Source organism: Primulina tabacum, chromosome 14, assembly GCF_025594145.1.
Source record: "Primulina tabacum isolate GXHZ01 chromosome 14, ASM2559414v2, whole genome shotgun sequence".
Classification (NCBI taxonomy): Eukaryota; Viridiplantae; Streptophyta; class Magnoliopsida; order Lamiales; family Gesneriaceae; genus Primulina; species Primulina tabacum.
Genome location: NC_134563.1, coordinates 2240437 through 2258894, shown reverse-complemented (window position 1 = coordinate 2258894; position 18458 = coordinate 2240437). Strand labels below are relative to the sequence as shown.

General features: G+C 35.2%; 1 protein-coding gene across 4 annotated transcripts; it reads left to right on the top strand.

Annotated features, from left to right (window-relative positions):
• Positions 1-240: 240 nt before the first annotated feature.
• Positions 241-8459, top strand: LOC142524535 (uncharacterized). 4 transcript variants are annotated; one of them, XM_075628565.1, is made up of 3 exons: positions 241-421; positions 6742-6828; positions 7670-8459. In XM_075628565.1, exons 1-3 carry the CDS (start codon positions 380-382, stop codon positions 8387-8389), a joined length of 849 nt encoding a protein of 282 aa, XP_075484680.1. In that variant the 5' UTR covers positions 241-379; the 3' UTR covers positions 8390-8459. The 4 variants fall into 4 exon arrangements, with proteins under 4 accessions (XP_075484680.1, XP_075484678.1, XP_075484682.1 ...); XM_075628563.1 differs by having other exon boundaries at positions 7664-8459; XM_075628567.1 differs by lacking the exon at positions 6742-6828.
• The last annotated feature ends 9999 nt before the right edge of the window (positions 8460-18458 follow it).

Sequence of the window (18458 nt, the reverse complement as noted above, 5' to 3'; positions counted from 1 at the left end):
TGGCAAACCCGACTCGAAAATAAATTATATAACCACACAGGAACCGCGTGCGACTCGTCCGTAATAATTAAACTAGACCGAAAAATAGCAAATCAGATTTCAATAATTCTAAAAATTATATTTCAAAAAATAAACTAAAATTTGTAAAATGATTATTAGAACTAAAAAAACCGGGATTTTAAGAATGATAAACCGGGCAAAAAAGCCGAAAGTAAAATATCTAAAGATTGAGCAGATGATATTTAGCATTTGCCTACACCATCCATCCATTTGCCTGTAAGCCTTCGAACTCCATTTCCATTCAGCTGCCCTTTTCCACTCAACGAGAAGATCTTAATGGTCGGTTCGTAGAAGAAATTACTGAAATTCTTTCGTTTTCATGGCTGTTTCGATGAATTCAGTCATCGGCTTCTACCCCCTAGTATGTCTTTCTTCTCTTGTTTACCAACTTTTATGTTCTTTCTTGTATGATTCTTAGATTTTGTTGTCTGGGCTGGTTTCTTTCCCTTTGGTTTTATTATTGAATTATTTAGTGTTTAGTTCTTATTTTCCCATTATCTTGGGTGTCTGATGCATTGAATTTTGTTGGATAAGGATGTTGGACTGTTGGTCCTTATTTAGGATTAATGTATTCTTGATTTTGTTCTTGCTTGAGTTAAGCTGATTCCTTTCAGCCAGAAACCTAACGTTGCGAGCAGCTCCTTAGGAAAAATGATTGTTTTATTAATTATCGGAGGTTAGACACGGAGCACGTGTTGGTTAAACATATTTGTTTCATCCAACTTTTGGCTAAAGTTATACAAAAGATTTGAGTTATAAATCATTACAAATACTCACGGGAAATTTAGGGTCTGATTTCAGCAAGCGTCACTAGTCCAGACGCAAGATTTGAAATTGTCCCAAACCTGAAATCACGAATAAGACCGTTAGAAGGGGGCCAGGAGGGTGTCACGACGTAGCCCCTCCGACGCTCAAGTCAGAGACTGAGGATAAAAGTGGAGTGCAGCTAAGGGTGCTGCGGAAAAAATAATATATTGAATGAAAAATCATACGTTCAAACCTTGTATTTATAGAAGAATAACTGGGCCTTTGATAGGTCTGTCTTCCATTTGGGCTAGGGATGGGCCAGGGGTAGTGGGCCCATCCATGGGGTATCACCAGTCTCCACCTCCCGAGTCGAATTGAGTCGTATGTTCGAAGTTCGATTTGTTGTGTTGTCGTCATCGGTTTACAAGGCGTGAGTTGTACATTCTTCCTTTGCACATTTTTGCTTATCTCATACAGAATTTATTTTGCTTCTCCCCAACACCTCTCCCTTGCTAGAACCACGCCTAGCACCCTCGTCCGTCCTCACCAGCCATAGCCCTCGCCCACTCTTCCCAGCGCGCGCCTTCTCGCCCTTCGCTCCATCCGCGGCGCGCCCTCGCCCAGCTCACTCTCGCCCTCACCCCTCCACTCTCGCCCTACTTCGCCTACACCCAGCTGCCGAGTCTCGCTCAAGCATGCCCACCCTCGCCTTCACATCCCCTCGCCGCCAGCCCCCGAGCCTCGCCCGCGCGCGTCTCTCGCAAGCCCTCGCCCACACGCCGAGCGCTCGCCTATGCACACATGCCCTCGCCCCTCGCCCGAGCACGCCTGCGCTCGCCTCGCCCAACAGCTTCTTCCCTGCATGCCTGCCTTCGCCCCTCGCCCAAGCACACCTGCGCTCGCCCTCGCCCGAGCAAGCCTGCGCGCCCTACTCGCCCCTCGCCTATCTCCCTCAACCACCTCGACCCAGCGCTTGCCTTCCCTTCCTCAGCCTCGCCCTTCGCCCATCCCAAGCACCTCGCCCCCTCGCCCGAGCACGCCCCAGCCTACGCCCACAGCCCCTCGCATAGCCACCTCTTCCCCGCCGCGGGCTCGCCCTACGCCATAGGCTCGCCCTAGTGCTTCAGCCTCGCCCACAGCCCCTTCGCAGCACCTCGCCAGCACACCTGCACGCCACCGCAGGCTCGCCCCTCTCCACACCCTTGCGCAGTATCGCCGCTCGTCCTCGCTCAGCCTCGCCCAACAGCCCCCGCCTCCTCGCCTTGCTGCCCCAGCCTCGCCAAGCATAGCCCCTCTTGCGAATGATTATGTGGTTTCTGAATAGCTTGATTTCTGAAAAGCCCTTGCACGCCCTCGCACTCGCAAGCATAGCCCCCCTCAGCCTCGCCTTGCTGCCCCGTAATTTTCGCAGCGGCAAGCATAATTCGTTATCGACGAACCAAATAAATTTTTCTAACATATTCTGCCCTCGTCGCCCCCATATTCAAGATCATCTATTAAGCTTTTGCAGGAAAATAATTTCCACGTCCCTGCGCCCTTGACTCCTCTACTAAAATAGTCCTTAGCAGGAAAAATAAAACTTCAACCTCCTCACCATCTAACTCCTTTGCTAGGCGATGCCTCAGCAGGAAAATAACTTGATTTCCAACTCCTCGCCCTCTGACTTCTCTGCTAGGCGATGCCTCAGCAGGAAAACAAAAGTTTCACCTCATCACCCCTGACTCCTCTACTAGCCTCAGCCCAAGTAGGTAAAATTTAATTTCTCTTCATCAACTCTTCTCATCCACTAGGCGCAGCCTTAGTAGGAAAATAAAATATTTTCTCCTTCCTAACTCTGCTCCTCTACTAGGCAATGCCTTAGTAGGGAAATAAAGTATTTTCTCTTTCCTAACTCTGCTCCTCTACTAGGCGATGCTTTAGTAGGAAAAAAAAATTTCTATCCTCAACTCTGCTCCTCTACTAGGCGATGCCTTAGTAGGAAAATAAAATATTTTCTCCTTTCTAACTCTGCTCCTCTACTAGGCGATGCCTTAGCAGGAAAATAAGATTTCTCTCCCCAACTCTGCTCCTCTACTAGGGCAATGCCATAGTAAGAAAATAAAATATTTCTCCTCCACTCTGCTCCTCTACTAGGCGACGCCGCCTTAGCAGGAAAAATTTAATTATTTTTCTCCTCCTCAACTCTGCTCTTCTGCTAGGCGATGCTTTAGCAGGAAAATAAACTTTTTCTTCTCCCACACTCTGCTCCTCTGCTAGGCGATTCCTTAGCAGGAAAATTTAATTCTCCTCCTCCACTCTGCTCCTCTACTAGGCGATGCCTTAGCAGAAAAATAAGGTTTCTCTCCTCAACTCTGCTCCTCTACTAGGCGATGCCTTAGCAGAAAAATAAGGTTTCTCTCCTCAACTCTGCTCCTCTACTAGTCGATGCCTTAGTGGGAAAATAAAATCTTTCTCCTCCACTCTGTTTCTCTACTAGGCCGATGCCTTAGCAGGAAAATAAATTTTTTCTTCTCTCACACTCTGCTCCTCTGCTAGGCGATGCCTTAACAGGAAAATTTAATCCTCCTCCTCCACTCTGCTCCTCTACTAGGCAACGCCTTAGCAGGAAAAATTTAACTTTTCTCCTCCTCAACTCTGCTCCTCTACTAGGCGCAGCCTAAGTAGGAAAAAATTAATTCATATCTCCTCATAATACAACAACATCCACGAACTTAATATAAGAACATGACTTTATTAAATTTCAACTGATTATGCAAAACAAATTCAGAAACGAAATACATCAAAAATAAAGTCAAGATTAATATTCTCTAAGGTGGTAGGCGTTCCCGGGCCTCTTTAGAGCCTTGCCCGGCGCATTCTCCAACTTTCATCTCTGCTCCTATTGTATCTCCACAGGACAAAGTCAGCCACTTCTTCTTTTCCTAATCATGTTAAGCTCCACACGCGCTCTTTTTCCCTCCTCCCTCACTACCTCTTAATAACACCGAGGCGTGACTTTTTGGTCCCCGCACAAGACTCTAACTCCTTTTCCCACATGAAACTTAAGCTTCTGATGATAAGTGGAAGTTACGGCTCTGAAATCCTTCAGGGCTGGCCATCCTAGAATTCCATTATACGCTGAAAGGGTATCCACCACAGTGAAGGCTATCATTTTTGTTACCCGCCGAGGATCAGTCCCCAAGGATAGGGGAAGAACAATCTGACCCAAAGGCGGGATGGCGTGTCCTGCAAACCCATACATCGGAGTGGAGACCGGCTCAAACTCAAATCATTCCACCTTCATTTGATCCAACGTGCTCTTGAACAAGACGTTCACGGAGCTTCCATTATCAATAAATATCCTCGCCATATCATAATTGGCAATGGTGGCCGTCACCATCAATGCATCGTTATGTGGAGTCACAATGCCTCGGAGGTCTTCCGACCCAAAGCTGATGACGGGGTCTTGTGATAAGTCTGCACCCCTAGATATCTCAAAGTTCTTCAACCTTTTCCCATGTGCCTTCCGAACTCGCCCAGAGTCTCCATCAGTAGCACCTCACGAGATCATATGTATCATTCCTCTCGTAGGATGGTTATCCTCATTCATTCCCCTTCTCGGTTCGACGGGATACTGAGGAACATCTTGACCTCGACCTTCCCATCTCTGCTCCCCGACCTTCTGATTTATCCATGGAGGGCTTTGACCACGTCTAGGGGACGGGCGAGACCTCGGTCGACTCCCGGATGCGGATCCTTCTCGTCTGTCCCGCGAATGCAATCTACCCCTGCTCTCAACCCTTTGCGACTTCTCCCACCTCCCCTCGGACTCTCTCACCTCCATCACCTTGTCATGACTCCTATCCAGATGAACATGAGATGAGAATTGTCCTCTACCCCTAGCTTTATCCTCCTCCTTCTCGCCGCACCTCTCTTCTTACCTCCTCTTTCCACTCCCTCAACTCTACTTCCCCCAGGCCGCTGCTCCATCCTCTTATGTTGCTGGGCATCTTCTAGCTTTACATATTTTTCCGTCCGAGATAACAGATCATCATAACTTGATGGAGGTTTCTTCACTAACGATTTAAAGAACTCTCATCCTCTAAGTCCCTGGGTAAAGGCACTTATCATGATTTCAGGAGTGGCCGCTGGTATCTCCAGCGCCGCGTTGTTGAAACGCTGGACAAACTCTCGCAAAGTTTCAGCTTCTTGTTGTTTCATCACGAACATGCTCAAATAGTTTTTTTTTTGTTTTTTGCTGCTAGCGAATCTGTGTAAGAAAGCAGCGGAAAAATCCTCGAAAGTTCATATGGAGTTGGGCTGCAAGGTGTTAAACCATTGCTGGGCTTACCTCACCAACGTGCCCAGAAACACCCTGCACCTGACCCCATCTGAATATTGATGTAACAGGGCCGCATTCTCAAACCTCCCCAAGTGTTCCTCGGGGTCAGTATGTCCATCGTACTCTCCCACATTCGACTGTCGAAAATTTGGAGGAAGCCCTTCTTCTAAAATGGCTAGTGAAAAAGAACTTCCTCTATTGGGTGACGGCGCTCTGCTTCCCAACTGTTGCCTCAACATCTGTATTTCCTTCCACATTTCTCCCATCTCACTAATCTCCCCACTTTGGTAGGGCTGTGTCTCTTCAACCCTGCTATGGTGGCCCTCAGCATTTTCCTCTCGCTCCTGGCGAGTGGCCTGCTCTTCAGCAAAAATAGACTCTTGGTTCTTTTTCATGACCTCCTCTACTGTCTGCGTAATAAATCGGCCCAATTGTTCCACAATCAAGTTCCCCACATTCTCATTGGGACGATGTTGCTCGACCCTTGTCTTGTTACGGGGCTGCTCGGCTCTTGTCTCCTAACGTGGTTGTTCATGCCTCGTCTCAAGACGCGGTTGTTCATGCCTTGTCTCAACATGAGATTGTTCGGGTCCCATATGAGGATGTGACGATGCTGAGTTAGCTCTTCTGCTCCCTCTTCTGCCTACCATCTCTACGTCTCAACTCAAAGTTCCCACGGACGGCGCCAAGTGATACTTACGGGAAATTTAGGGTCCGATTCCAGCAAGTGTCACTAGTTTAGACGCAGGTTTTGAAATTGTCCCGAGCCTGAAATCACGAATAAGACCGTTAGAAGGGGACAAGGAGGGTGTCACGACGTAGCCCCTCCGACGCTCAAGTCAGAGACTGAGGATAAAAGTGGAGAGCAGCTAAGGGTGCTGCTGAAAAAAATAATATATTGAATGAAAAATCATACGCTCAAACCTGGTATTTATAGAAGAAAGGGCTCGTCTTCCATTTGGGCTAGGGATGGGCCACGGGTAGTAGACCTATCCATGGGGTATCAATTACATTAATCGTATTATTAATTTATTATCTTATGTCTTTTATAGTCTTATTCCACAAGTCAAACAATCTCTGAAGATATAATGTTTATCCGATGGATGAACTTCTGAATTCTAGACTTTTTTGTGGTATATGATTGGTCTTAATATTGATGCTTTTAGTATTGGATTCGTGTGTTGTGACAGTCGGATCAAACTTGAAGTAATACATATTGATGTAACATATTCTTTTGGATGGTAGCATGTGAAGATGTCTAATGGTATTCTTTTGTATTGTTTGTAAGGCAAAATTTGAAAATAAAAACTGGCAATCGAGCGGTTGAAATTTCAATCTCAAAGTTTTTGATCTTCTTAGAACACTGGTCATGACAATCTGTAGGTGTGGTGTGATGTCGTGGACTTATCATATACATATGGTTGGCTGTGATGATGTCGTTTCTCTGGTGAATTTCTCGCAGATTTGACATTTGAAAAAATAGAAATTAGAATGGCTATCTGTTTATATGCTTTGTTCAAATAAAAGAATCATTGTGATTTTAAACTCGTGCCAGATTAGCAAACTTAGATTTGCTGCTTTACTCTGGTAATGGAGTTTTTTTTCCTGATCAGACCTCCGCCTCTGCCCTTGTTTCCTGTTCGGAAGTCCACTTTGCCGCCCGTGGAAACCACAGAGTGACCCTCAAGTCCACAGGGAAGGTGCACATGACAGAACAACCATGATAATATTGATCTTGAACATTAAATATTATCTACTAATCGGGACTTAAGAAATTAGAAGGAGAATTTCTAGGCTGTTTAAGTACTTAGAAATGACCCGAAAATCCTAGATACTAAAATTGTGTTATTCGCTTCGGAGTAGCTTAGGCTTGAAAGTGATCCGAGAAACCAAGCCAAGATCAGAACATTGGTTCTTTAAATTTTTAAAATGGTGAACTCCATACATCAACCATACCGGCAATGCCTAGACTTTATTTAAGCCTGGAGCATTTGATGGATCTTGAATTACATTGTATCATTCACCATGAGCATATTGTTCAATTATGAGAATTTTTTGTGGTTCATGCCTTCGGCATATTCACTATTTGATTCTCAAGATAAATACCTTTGGATGTATAGTACAGTTAGCATGTTGAAGGATAGCTTCATTCAATAGTTGGTACTGCCTCATAAGTTTTGTGCTGGCCTTGCTTACTGTTTTTCCATTAGCCTCTTCGTTTACGCTTATCTGCTTGGAGTTATATACTTTTCATATAGTTTTCTACTAGATTAAACATCCATGTTACACCACCATTAAATATTACAACATATTCTGAACAACAGTACTTTTTATTTGATGGCGTATCAACACAAACAACATTTTACGTTATTATGTTTCAGACAGTTAATATCATGCATTTTCTCATAATTTATAGATGTCACTGAAAGCTTATTACTGTTTCACTCTTGATCTTATCTGCATAAAACTTGATTCCTAACATAATAATAATGTGAATACCAAGCTAAAATTATCTTTCTTTTCTATATACAAAAGTTGCAGGCTCGCTACCAGCTGCTCACGACAGCTAATTCTAAAGAGTTACCACTGAAGATTACATTTGTCTCGTCTGCATCCAGTATGATTGGATCAAGAAAATTTCAAAACGGAAAAAGATCAAGGTTCTATCTTTTAGTTGCTGAAGGTGATCAAGTTTCCGTATCAACCAACGAAAATGATTCTGAAACAATGGAAGAATCATATTCCAGTAATGGGTCCTCTAAAAATCCTGCATTTGTAAATTCTTCAGCAACGGAAGAAGAAGCTCGACCAGTCGAGAAACCTGGATTGACAGATCAAATTTTCGAGGATTCTAAGTCATCGCTCGGATCCAAGAACCTGAACCTGGATACATCTGAATCCAAGTCAAACTCGACCGTGAAAGGATCCCCGTTAACAGCAAGAGAGAGGCTTAGAGCAGCCAGGGTGCTGAGCCGCTACACAGAACCAAAGCCACCTAAACTCGGGCTTGGGAGTAAATTACTTGAGGCTTTGCAAGAAAGTGATAAAGGGAAAAAACGCCCTGGTCTTCCTCAAGCACCTACAAATATGTTTGATGACAGCAAAAGGGGATTGCCGAAGGGGGATTGGACTATCAATATTATTCCAGGCGGTATGGACGTATTTCTCATCATCTTTTCATTTGTCTTTATTAGCTTCGTGATGTTTGCAACGACATATATCGTGTGGAAAGTTGGTGCTATTCATTTTAATGAATACTAAGGTTCTTTCAATGTTCCTTTTGGCCTTCTCTGACTCGGAAATAAGAGGAATCAGGTTGCAGATTTTTACATGTGCTTTTTCTTTCCCATATTTTGCGATTACATTGATATGTATCTACTTGATTGAGAAAAATTAAGCTCGGCCAATTTTTGCAAATCCATATTTAGTTCAAATTATTGTTCATAACAGTAGAAAATACAATTTTGGTCCTGTTATGTGTCCATTTTTCATTTTAGTCTAAAACATTTTCAATTCGTAATTAAAGTGGAGTAAGTTCGTCATTGTTTTGGCTTTTACTCTTTTCTCATTAGAATGTTGACATGACAGCCAAAAAATATGACGTAGTGCCAGAAATTGATGATCTGTACCGAATATTGTTGATGTGGTGCCTGGTGAGAAAGAACTGATAGTGAAAACAACGATCGACTTACTGGATTAATACTGCAAACTAAAAATGATAAATAAACAGGTTACAGGATCACAATGGTAGTCTTGTCATGCTTTAATTCAGCTTCAGGTAATTCTTGGATTATATCGATTGCAAACTTTCCGATTTCTCAAATACATGAAACTTGTACATTCTGAATTTTGCTGAGCTTTCGGATTGTCGAGTTCCCCATGCCCAGTTTTGCCACATGGATTTTTTAAAGAAAGTATGACTTTTTTACTTCCAAAAAAGAAAGTACATATCTATTATTATTATATTTATTATATGTGACTTTAAACGTGAATTTCTATTTATGTCTTTATTAATTACTTGTTTTACATTAATTTAAATGTGTCTTTTTTTAATTAAATGTGTATTTTTTTATCTCCTTATTAATTACTTGTTTTACATTAATTAATTAATTTCTTTAAATGTGTCTTTTTTCCCTCTTTATTCATATTTCAAATATGTGTGATTATTAGTATTTAATTTTTTATGTCTACACACATTATAATATGTTATTTTTTATCCAATGCTATCTTTTCATTATGTAAATTAGTATTTGGTTTTTTGTGTCTACCTACATTATAATATGTTATTTTTAATCCAATGATTTAGATTTTTTATTTATCTTTTCATTATGTAAATTAAATTAATTAAAGTTTAGAAATAACACATTATCGAATCGTGAATTTTCTTTGGTGTCTTATTAAATTTTTTTTTTGCATGTCCTCGTTAATTTGTCTTTGTGATGCGGACTATAACTCATGCGTTTAAAAAAATATTTTTTTCAAAGGTTTTTATTAAAAAATACTTTAATAAAATATGATCAAAAAATTTATTGTGATATAATTTTTTTACAAAAATATTTTTACATTTTTAAATCTATTTACTTGTGACCGTTTGCTCTAATTTATGTCTTTAAATTAAAGTTTTTTGCAACCGAAATTTTTTTGCGGTTTATATTTATAAATTATTTAAATAAAATACGGTAAAATATCGTTGTGATTTGAGCCGTCGATTTGGGTTGGATCTGTCGGTTTGGCCTACACCGCCAAACAGTTTAAGTGAGTTGGGTTGAAATTTTGTCGACTCATTTAAAGGTGAGCTTAAATGAGCTCGCACGAGTTTATATTAAATATCTATATATTTAATATTATCTATTTTTAATCATGAATTCTTGATATAAAATGAAAAATATCATTTTGATTTTAAAATTGTGATGTTACTGTATTGTCCAAAAATTGTGGGTTGTTGAGAGATTTTGGCAGTCACTCAAAATTGAGTGTCAAAGTTGACATTTGAGTTGTATTTTTGGATTCCTGACAATATGTTCGTCAACATATTATTTTTAAGTTAGTTTTATCAGTATCGTGAGGGGTAAATTTGTTTATTACAATATATATATTATCATATCTTTAAATTAATATTCACTTTCATGCTTGAGATGTTATGGGTCTTGGTAAAATGAGGAACAATAAATTCAAGCAAACGAATACATAAAAATCTGGGGCGAAACCAGAATTATATGGTAGCGGGAACTAATATATAAATTTTTTGTGAATTTATCGATGTTAAGATGCATAACAAATCTTATATCATAATATATAAAATTTCAACCTTATAAATGAAATAAATCAAATATATATGAAATATACAAAATTTCATTACATATACAATCAAGTAATTTATTATAATTGTATTTTATTATACAATAATTCTTGTCAAACTCTGTGATTGTGGATCTAACATCTATTAAATCAGCAAAATAAAGAGTGTGTCAATTAAACTAATTGAGTAACTATATATTATTGAATTTTCTAATTAATTTTTTATCTTGATAATTTGTTTCATTTAATGTTTTAAATTATAAGACACCGTTACTATAACTAAAGACACATTTTTTTTAAATGTTCATAAGGACTCAACCATTAACTTATATTGAAAAACATTTATCTACATACAATATTGAAAATATTCTAATTAATTCAGCACATGTGCTTAAAATTTTATAATTAATTAAGAAAAATTCATTTACAATAATCATGTTTAATCCTTTTGGACTAACATAATTTATTTCATAAGATATTCATCGTAATTATTTATTTGTATGTTAATCTTTAAATCTGAATTAAGATGTATATAGTTTTTCTAAAAGTTCTTAAATAATGATTTAATACATTTATTCGACACTTCAATATTAACATTTTAAAATATATTAATTTTATTGTATGTATGCAACACTTCTAATCATGATTATAAAATTTCAATAAAAATTCTAAAAATGAATTAGGTAGAACATAAAAAAATTACACAATTAATCAAAAGATAGAAATTAAAAACTAATATAAACTACTAATACCGACTTCTAAAGATTGAAGTCGATGAGAGTGGAGGCCACTACGTACTAAAAAAATAAAAAGCTAATCCTTGAATGAGTCATACTGCAAAGTTAGTGAAGTAAAAATGAAGGACAAAATGTGTTAATAAAAATATTATAACGGGCTAAGTTGAATGAGGCTCATATATATAAGTATCTCACTTGGTCTCACCTTATGTTGCGTCACTGTACAAAGCGAAATTTCATGCACTGTAGTGTTCTACATTTTCTTAATTTTTCTCTTGATTTCAAATTTAATTTCATCATCTATTGATCTTTAAAGATATATTAAAATTTTTCTAAACATCTAATCTTAAATGTGATCAATTAAACAAATAATTATTATACTTTGTATACAATAATAAATAAATTAATATATTTAAAGATAGATAAAGTAATGTATTGAAAAATATAAAAAAAAGAATGTTATAAGAATTAATACTATAATTATCTAAGGTCAATATTAAATTTAACATCTTACATTCGAAAATGTGTTTATTGAGGTAAAGATTATGATGATAAAATAAAAATAATAATTTATTTATCATTGTAACGTAATCATAATGTGATCGTTATTCGGAATCAGAAACTGATGTACTTTGACTTTTTAATTAAATTTTATAAACAATTATTTCGTTATTTTTAGTGGATAAACATGTTAAATTTATTAAAATTAAATAGTAGAATTTAATGATGAATATGAATGAATTAATTCAACTTTCAATTTGGGTTTCAGGATTTTGTCAACATGCTATATATTTTTTTTTCTGATTTTTTTTTATTTTAAAATATAAATTTTCAAATAGATGAAAAAAGATTTTTTTTCTCTACTACTTATGTAGAATATCAAGTATATATTCTACTCAAATGTCTTATAAATTCATATGATTTAGTAAAAGGTTATTTGCATAAACTTATTTGTTGGGTACAATAATTGATCATGTCGGGTAGAGTAATTGAAATGTTGTGCTTGAGCTGTTGTACTATTTAAATGATTTGATTTGCACCGTTACCATAATCTATAGGTTTTGATATAAAACAGTAAACACTTGAGCCTACAATTGATATGAAAGTCAAGATCGCGACTTTGATTTTCATTGATTGCAATTGGTGCAATTATTAGGAGATAGATTGTTGGGTACAATAATTGTCCACGATGGATAGGCGCTTGAGCTGTTGTACGATTTAAAGATTTGACTCACATCGTTATTATCAGTTATAGCTTTTGGTAAAGCGACAAACGCTCGATCCTACATTATTCGATTGTAAAGCTAGAAGAAACATGTTGCATCAACTTTTAGTTTTGAATTGGTCCCTTACATGTTACTCGATTTTAAATTTAGAAGCATTCTACAGTTTTCAAATATTATTATAGATTGAATTATAATTGATCCCTTTCAAATTGGATAAATATAGAATAAAACTTATGTAAAATATTAACAAAAACATTTAAATGAAATATTGGATTTGTCGATAATCAAAATAAGAAATAAGATATTTAAAGAAAATTATAATTACGCAATGAAATAGTGCACTTACATGCATTTAACACTGTATTTTGCAACTAAAATATCAAAAAAAGTTTCCACATATTATTTTTATGTCATATTTAAAATAATAATGAATCCTAATTTTTATTATTTTGAGTTGTCCTTCGTTATGAAAAATCATTGTGAATAAATTGAATTTGAAAATTCTTATATCTATGTATATCACATATTAATATATCAACCTAAGTCCAGATAATAAAAAACTACAAAATGAACTTATTCATCTTCAATGTACACAAATTATATAGTAAATATATATGGTAATTAAGACAATTAAGTATAATATATGTTCACATATAACAAAATATATAAAAAATAAAAACAATAAATAAAAATATTTTTCTAGATATAGATATTTTTTAATGACTTTTTACATTGAGTTGGAGAAGATAAAAGAGAAATTTTTTTTAACTCTTTTGGGTTACACAAAAAATAGAAATGAAAAAAGTGTTTGTCATACAATGAATTCATTTTCCACATTAAATGTATACTATAAAGTTATATTTACTATTCAAACTTTATAAATGCAATGAATTTTTCTCAAGATAAAGGTACAGAAATGATCTCGTGAAGCTATTTAAACAATTAGAAAAATTAAATATATTATTTTTCTGGAGGTAATACCAATATGACATTAGTAATTTAATTGTGCTAATTATACTTATGAGTTAATATGAAATATTAAAATAAGTATAATTAGAGTCAGTAAAAAGATGATTTATTGTCAAAAATATTATTATTATAAATTACAAATAAATGACAATATTTAATCAATATTTTTTTAAAGCAGTCCATCAGTACTTTTTATGTGATGATAGATTGTTATAATAATGTGTAGTTAAGTATAAGTGTCTAATAAATTAAAGGTAACTAGGAAAGTAAAAGCATTCGGTAGAAATTGTTGTCAATTTACATGAAAGAGAATAATAATCAAATAACATTGTAAATAAAAAATTGCAGATAATTGATTGTCAAAAAAGATTGTAATAATTGAATATTGTAATAAAATATATGTATTATTGAGAGAATATGACAAATAACGGAATATAACAATATGACAAAAAATATATGAGAAAAATTTTAGTAGTCCAAATCTTTTTTTTTTAAATTAAAATATATGTTTTTTTCTAATTAGTTACATATGCTAATTAACACGAATTGTCAAATTTTACAATATTATTATCATTATCTTTTGTTGAGTTAACTAATTTTATTTCAAATTCTAATTACTTCAACATATGTTTAACACGTGCAACGCACGTACATTATTTCTAGTGTATGTATATAACGTTTTCTTGTTATTTGTCTACTCAGGTGGATCCATGCTTAAAATTTAAACACTCTTAATTGCACTTGTTCAAACGTTGATCTTTGGCACGTGTGGTTTAATAGTCATTGGGTTGTAAATGTCTTTAAACAGGTAATATATCTTTATTATTTAATTGAAGTCTCCACCCCTAGAATATTCATTTTGGTCATTTATGTATTTAGACTAATTTAGGGGTGGGATCGGATAGGGACCCGTCCCGTAACTCCCGTACCCAATCTCTGTCCCAATAAAAATTAGGAGTCTTTTTTTTCTCCTGATCCCGTACTCGACAAGTGTTGTACCCGAATGTTCGGGATCCCAAGCGCTCGGGATCCCGTAGAGTAGGGATATGATAACTCAAAAAAAATTTAAATCCCTTAAAAGCTACATGTTCACATAACAGAGGTTGCGAGAGATGGAGGGTGGCGTTCCGTGCACTGTGGTGGCGTGGACGTGAATAGTTGTGGGGGAAGGTAGATGGGATGATGGTGGTGCCGAGAAGATGGAAGGTGTTTGTTGAGGATGGAGGCGGCATAGACGAGATGTGAAAGAAAGGTGAAACAAATAGGTTTAGATAAAAAACGTAAATTTGTTTTAAAAAAATAATTTTTTTTAAAAAAAATTAAACAACACTAGAAGATGTTTTCTTAGCTCGCGCCTTATTAAAAGACATTTTCTGCATGTAGGGCCAAAAAATTTCAAAAAAAACAAGAGATGTTATTTGACAAGGCGTAAAGTCGTTAAGGTGAAGTGAATGACAAGAATGGAGCAAAATTCTAAGAACCTAGTCTTCTGCTCTTCTTTGGTCTTCTCTCGGTTTAGAAATTGGAAATGTCAATTATAAATTTATAATATTAATAATAATATAAAATTTTAATAATATTATTTCGAGTCGGGACGAGAATCCGGTCGGAAGGAGTTCATATGCCCGACCTTTATCCCAAAATTAATTGGGACGGGAAAAATCCCAAGCAATCGGGTCGGGAAAAAATGGGTCGGGAATTTTTCGGGGCGGGAATGGGACATGATTCGGGTTAGGTCGGGATTTTCGGGTTGTTTGCCACCCCTAGACTAATTTATCTTTACTATTTTTTCTAGAAATTTAATCATTAAGGTGCAAAAAAAAATTTGTGTATTAGGAAAAGATTGAGACTTACGTATAAATTCTTATCATGTTAAGATTGAGATTTGAGTTTAACTTAATCGCAAAAGCTATTTCAAGATGATGATTGTCCAAGTTCATAAATACAAGTCTCAATAACTTAATTCAGCCGATGTGGGACATCTAACAAAAACTTATCAATCTTCTCACTATCTCATTATTTTAACATGGAATCAAAAATTAAAATTAAATTCAAATTTACAAAAGTTACAGCTAATTCCAAATAATGTTTATATATTAGGCTTAACTCAACCTCCAAGAGTTAATTCAAGTGAGGATTGTTCAAATCTATACACACAATTCCCAAAAATTTAGTACGGTCTAGGCGTGCATGTGAGTCAAGCTACTCATGATTAGGTCGTAAGCAGCTGTCAAACCTTGACTCATGCTTGAATTGACCGAGATCGAGTCGAGCTCGACCTTTTACTCGAGTCAAGTTCGAGTTTTAATTGTTTCTAGTCGAGTAGCCGTGACCTACTCGAATAGTTATAAGTTATTATTTTTAAAATTTAAGAGTATTTTTGTCCGTATAAATATAAATTTTAACTCCTAAAATTATGCTACGAAACATTGTCGAGCTATTCGACTCGAATAGCTATATGTTATTATTTTTAAAATTTAAGAGAATTTTTGTCCGTATAAATATAAATTTTAGACCCCTAAAATTATGCTACAAACACTGTCGAGCTATTCGAGTTTGAGTGACGGGATATTTTAACAAATTGAGCTCGGACATGAAAATTGAATACTCAATCGAGTTTGAGTTGAGTTCTAGCTTGTAAGATTTAAATCGAGTCGAGCTCTCGTTTGCACCCTTAATTCAGTCGACGTAGGACATTTCACATACTATCTCGCTCAAGAATAGACATTTAACACACCATCACGCTCAAGAATAAACAACGGCGACGTGAAGTTTACAAGACATTAGCGGATAATTCATATGACAGTACAACACATAACAGATACATTAGTAGACGGTCCATAAGACAGTCAAACACAATGGTGTGGTTGAACTTTGATATCATGTTAAGATTGAGACTTAGGTCTAACCTCACCCTGAAAATTAGCTCAAATGGGACGATTGTCAAAATCTATATATACAATACCGAAGAATTAATACAAACGATATGTGACATCTAACAAAAACTTCTCAAGTTATCTTCAGAAATTATAACTAAAATCAAATTTACAAAATTTACTTTACTTCTAAATAATGTTTAAATAATGTTTATATTTTATTCACATACAACACGTATACTCATTGCACTAATTATTAATAATAAAAACACTGGCGAAATCCGTTTCGCAAGACGGTCTAATTTTTCATAAAATATACATCTAAAACTTTACACTAATTTGTTAATAAAAATAATATAATATTATTTCTAATTCCAACACAAAATTTTTAGGACCATGATTTGTATATATGAGCCTACCCCCCAGGGGCGATAAATTTTTCCCGTAACATATAGTTGTATCATTTATCACAAAAAATAATTAATGTCATTTATATAGAAAAAATCTAGCAAATTAAATAAAATTCGTTATTATCATCAGACATCAAAAATATTTTCAAATTTGAAAATTACTTTTTAGAAAAATACGTCTGTGAAGGATACTTTTTATATTATATTGTTTGATAAAAAGCTTATTGGGGAAATTTCATACACTGTGACTAATATATCTCGAGATTGATGATTATTTCATGAAAATTAGATTTCTTTTGCAATGGTCTTTTGCAATGGTCTCGTAAATCTACGAGTAGGTCTCTTGTGAAACGATTTCACGAATCTTTATCTGTGATGAGACATGTCACCCTACCGATATTTACAATAAAAAGTAATATTTTTAGCATAAAAAGTAATATTTTTTCATGGATGACCCAAAGAAGATATCCGTCTCACAAAATACGACCCGTGAGAACGTCTCACACAAGTTTTTGCCTAAATCTAGATCGTAAAACGGGTCAAACTGGTTCATACATGTAATGAAGAGTAATATTTTTACCATAAAAATTAATAATTTTTTCACTCAAATCATCGTATATTACACAATTTACTTTCGACATAAAAAATAATATTTCTTCTTTAAATCAGCATATAGTACACAATATTTTTTTATAACATAACTAACAGAAACATTATATTTTTGTTGTGAAAATAATAATTCAGATATAAAAGTAATACTTTCCATGAGATATGTCGGGTCAATGATTCATGTCACAAAGTTGATCTGTTATACAGTCTAACATTAGTTTTTGTGAAAATGATCTATCTACTCCTCATGTTTCCAAATATTGATCACACGTATCTCTGGAAACATGTATAAAAATTGTTTATATGACCAAGATTAGAAAACATTGAAATGTGTGTGCTTAAGATTTGAAAACACGATAAGTTAATAAGTTATTTTTTTAATGAGAGATTTTCAATATGGAATTTCACTAATATAGTATATATAATTAACCCAATTTTATTTAACAAGAGGTATTAATATTATTTAATATTTGAAGCTGCATTTTCTAGAGGTATGGGGTTCTACTTCCCAACCTCCACGAGAGTAGTTTGAAGATAATAAAGGAATGTCAGTTTTGACATATTGCTACTCTAAATAACTCCTTTACTCCATACCCATCTCCTCTTAAATTCCCATAACAATTCCCCATCTTTTCCTAAATTTGTAAAAAAAAAAATTCCAGATTAAAAATGAAAAGTTACGATTTTGATCATCTATATCTACGTCTTTGCGTTGTTGATACTCGTTAACGTTTATGCTATATTAATCTTTCTCTTGATATTTCAGCTTGAAATTTGAAAACAAGTGAAATTTAGGCTCATTATTTTTCATGAATAATATTGACAATTTTTAAGAAATAAAAAAACAATGATTATTTTTATTTTTATTTTAACTCTACCCATGTCTATTAGATTTAATATAATTATGGGCTGAAATACTGTAATAATGGGGTAGATATGTTCACCATTCTTTCTTGCATTCCTTAAATACATAACATGATTGAACTCTTTTTTAAATAAATAAAAAAAACTTATTGAACATGTCTCTTGTGAGACGGTCTCATTAATTTTTATCTGTGAAACGGATCAATCATACCGATATTCACAATAAAAATTAATACTCTTAGCATAAAAAGTAATAATTTTTCATGGATGACTCAAATAAGATACACGTCTCACAAAATACGACCCGTAAGACCGTCTCACACAAGTTTTTGCCAAACACA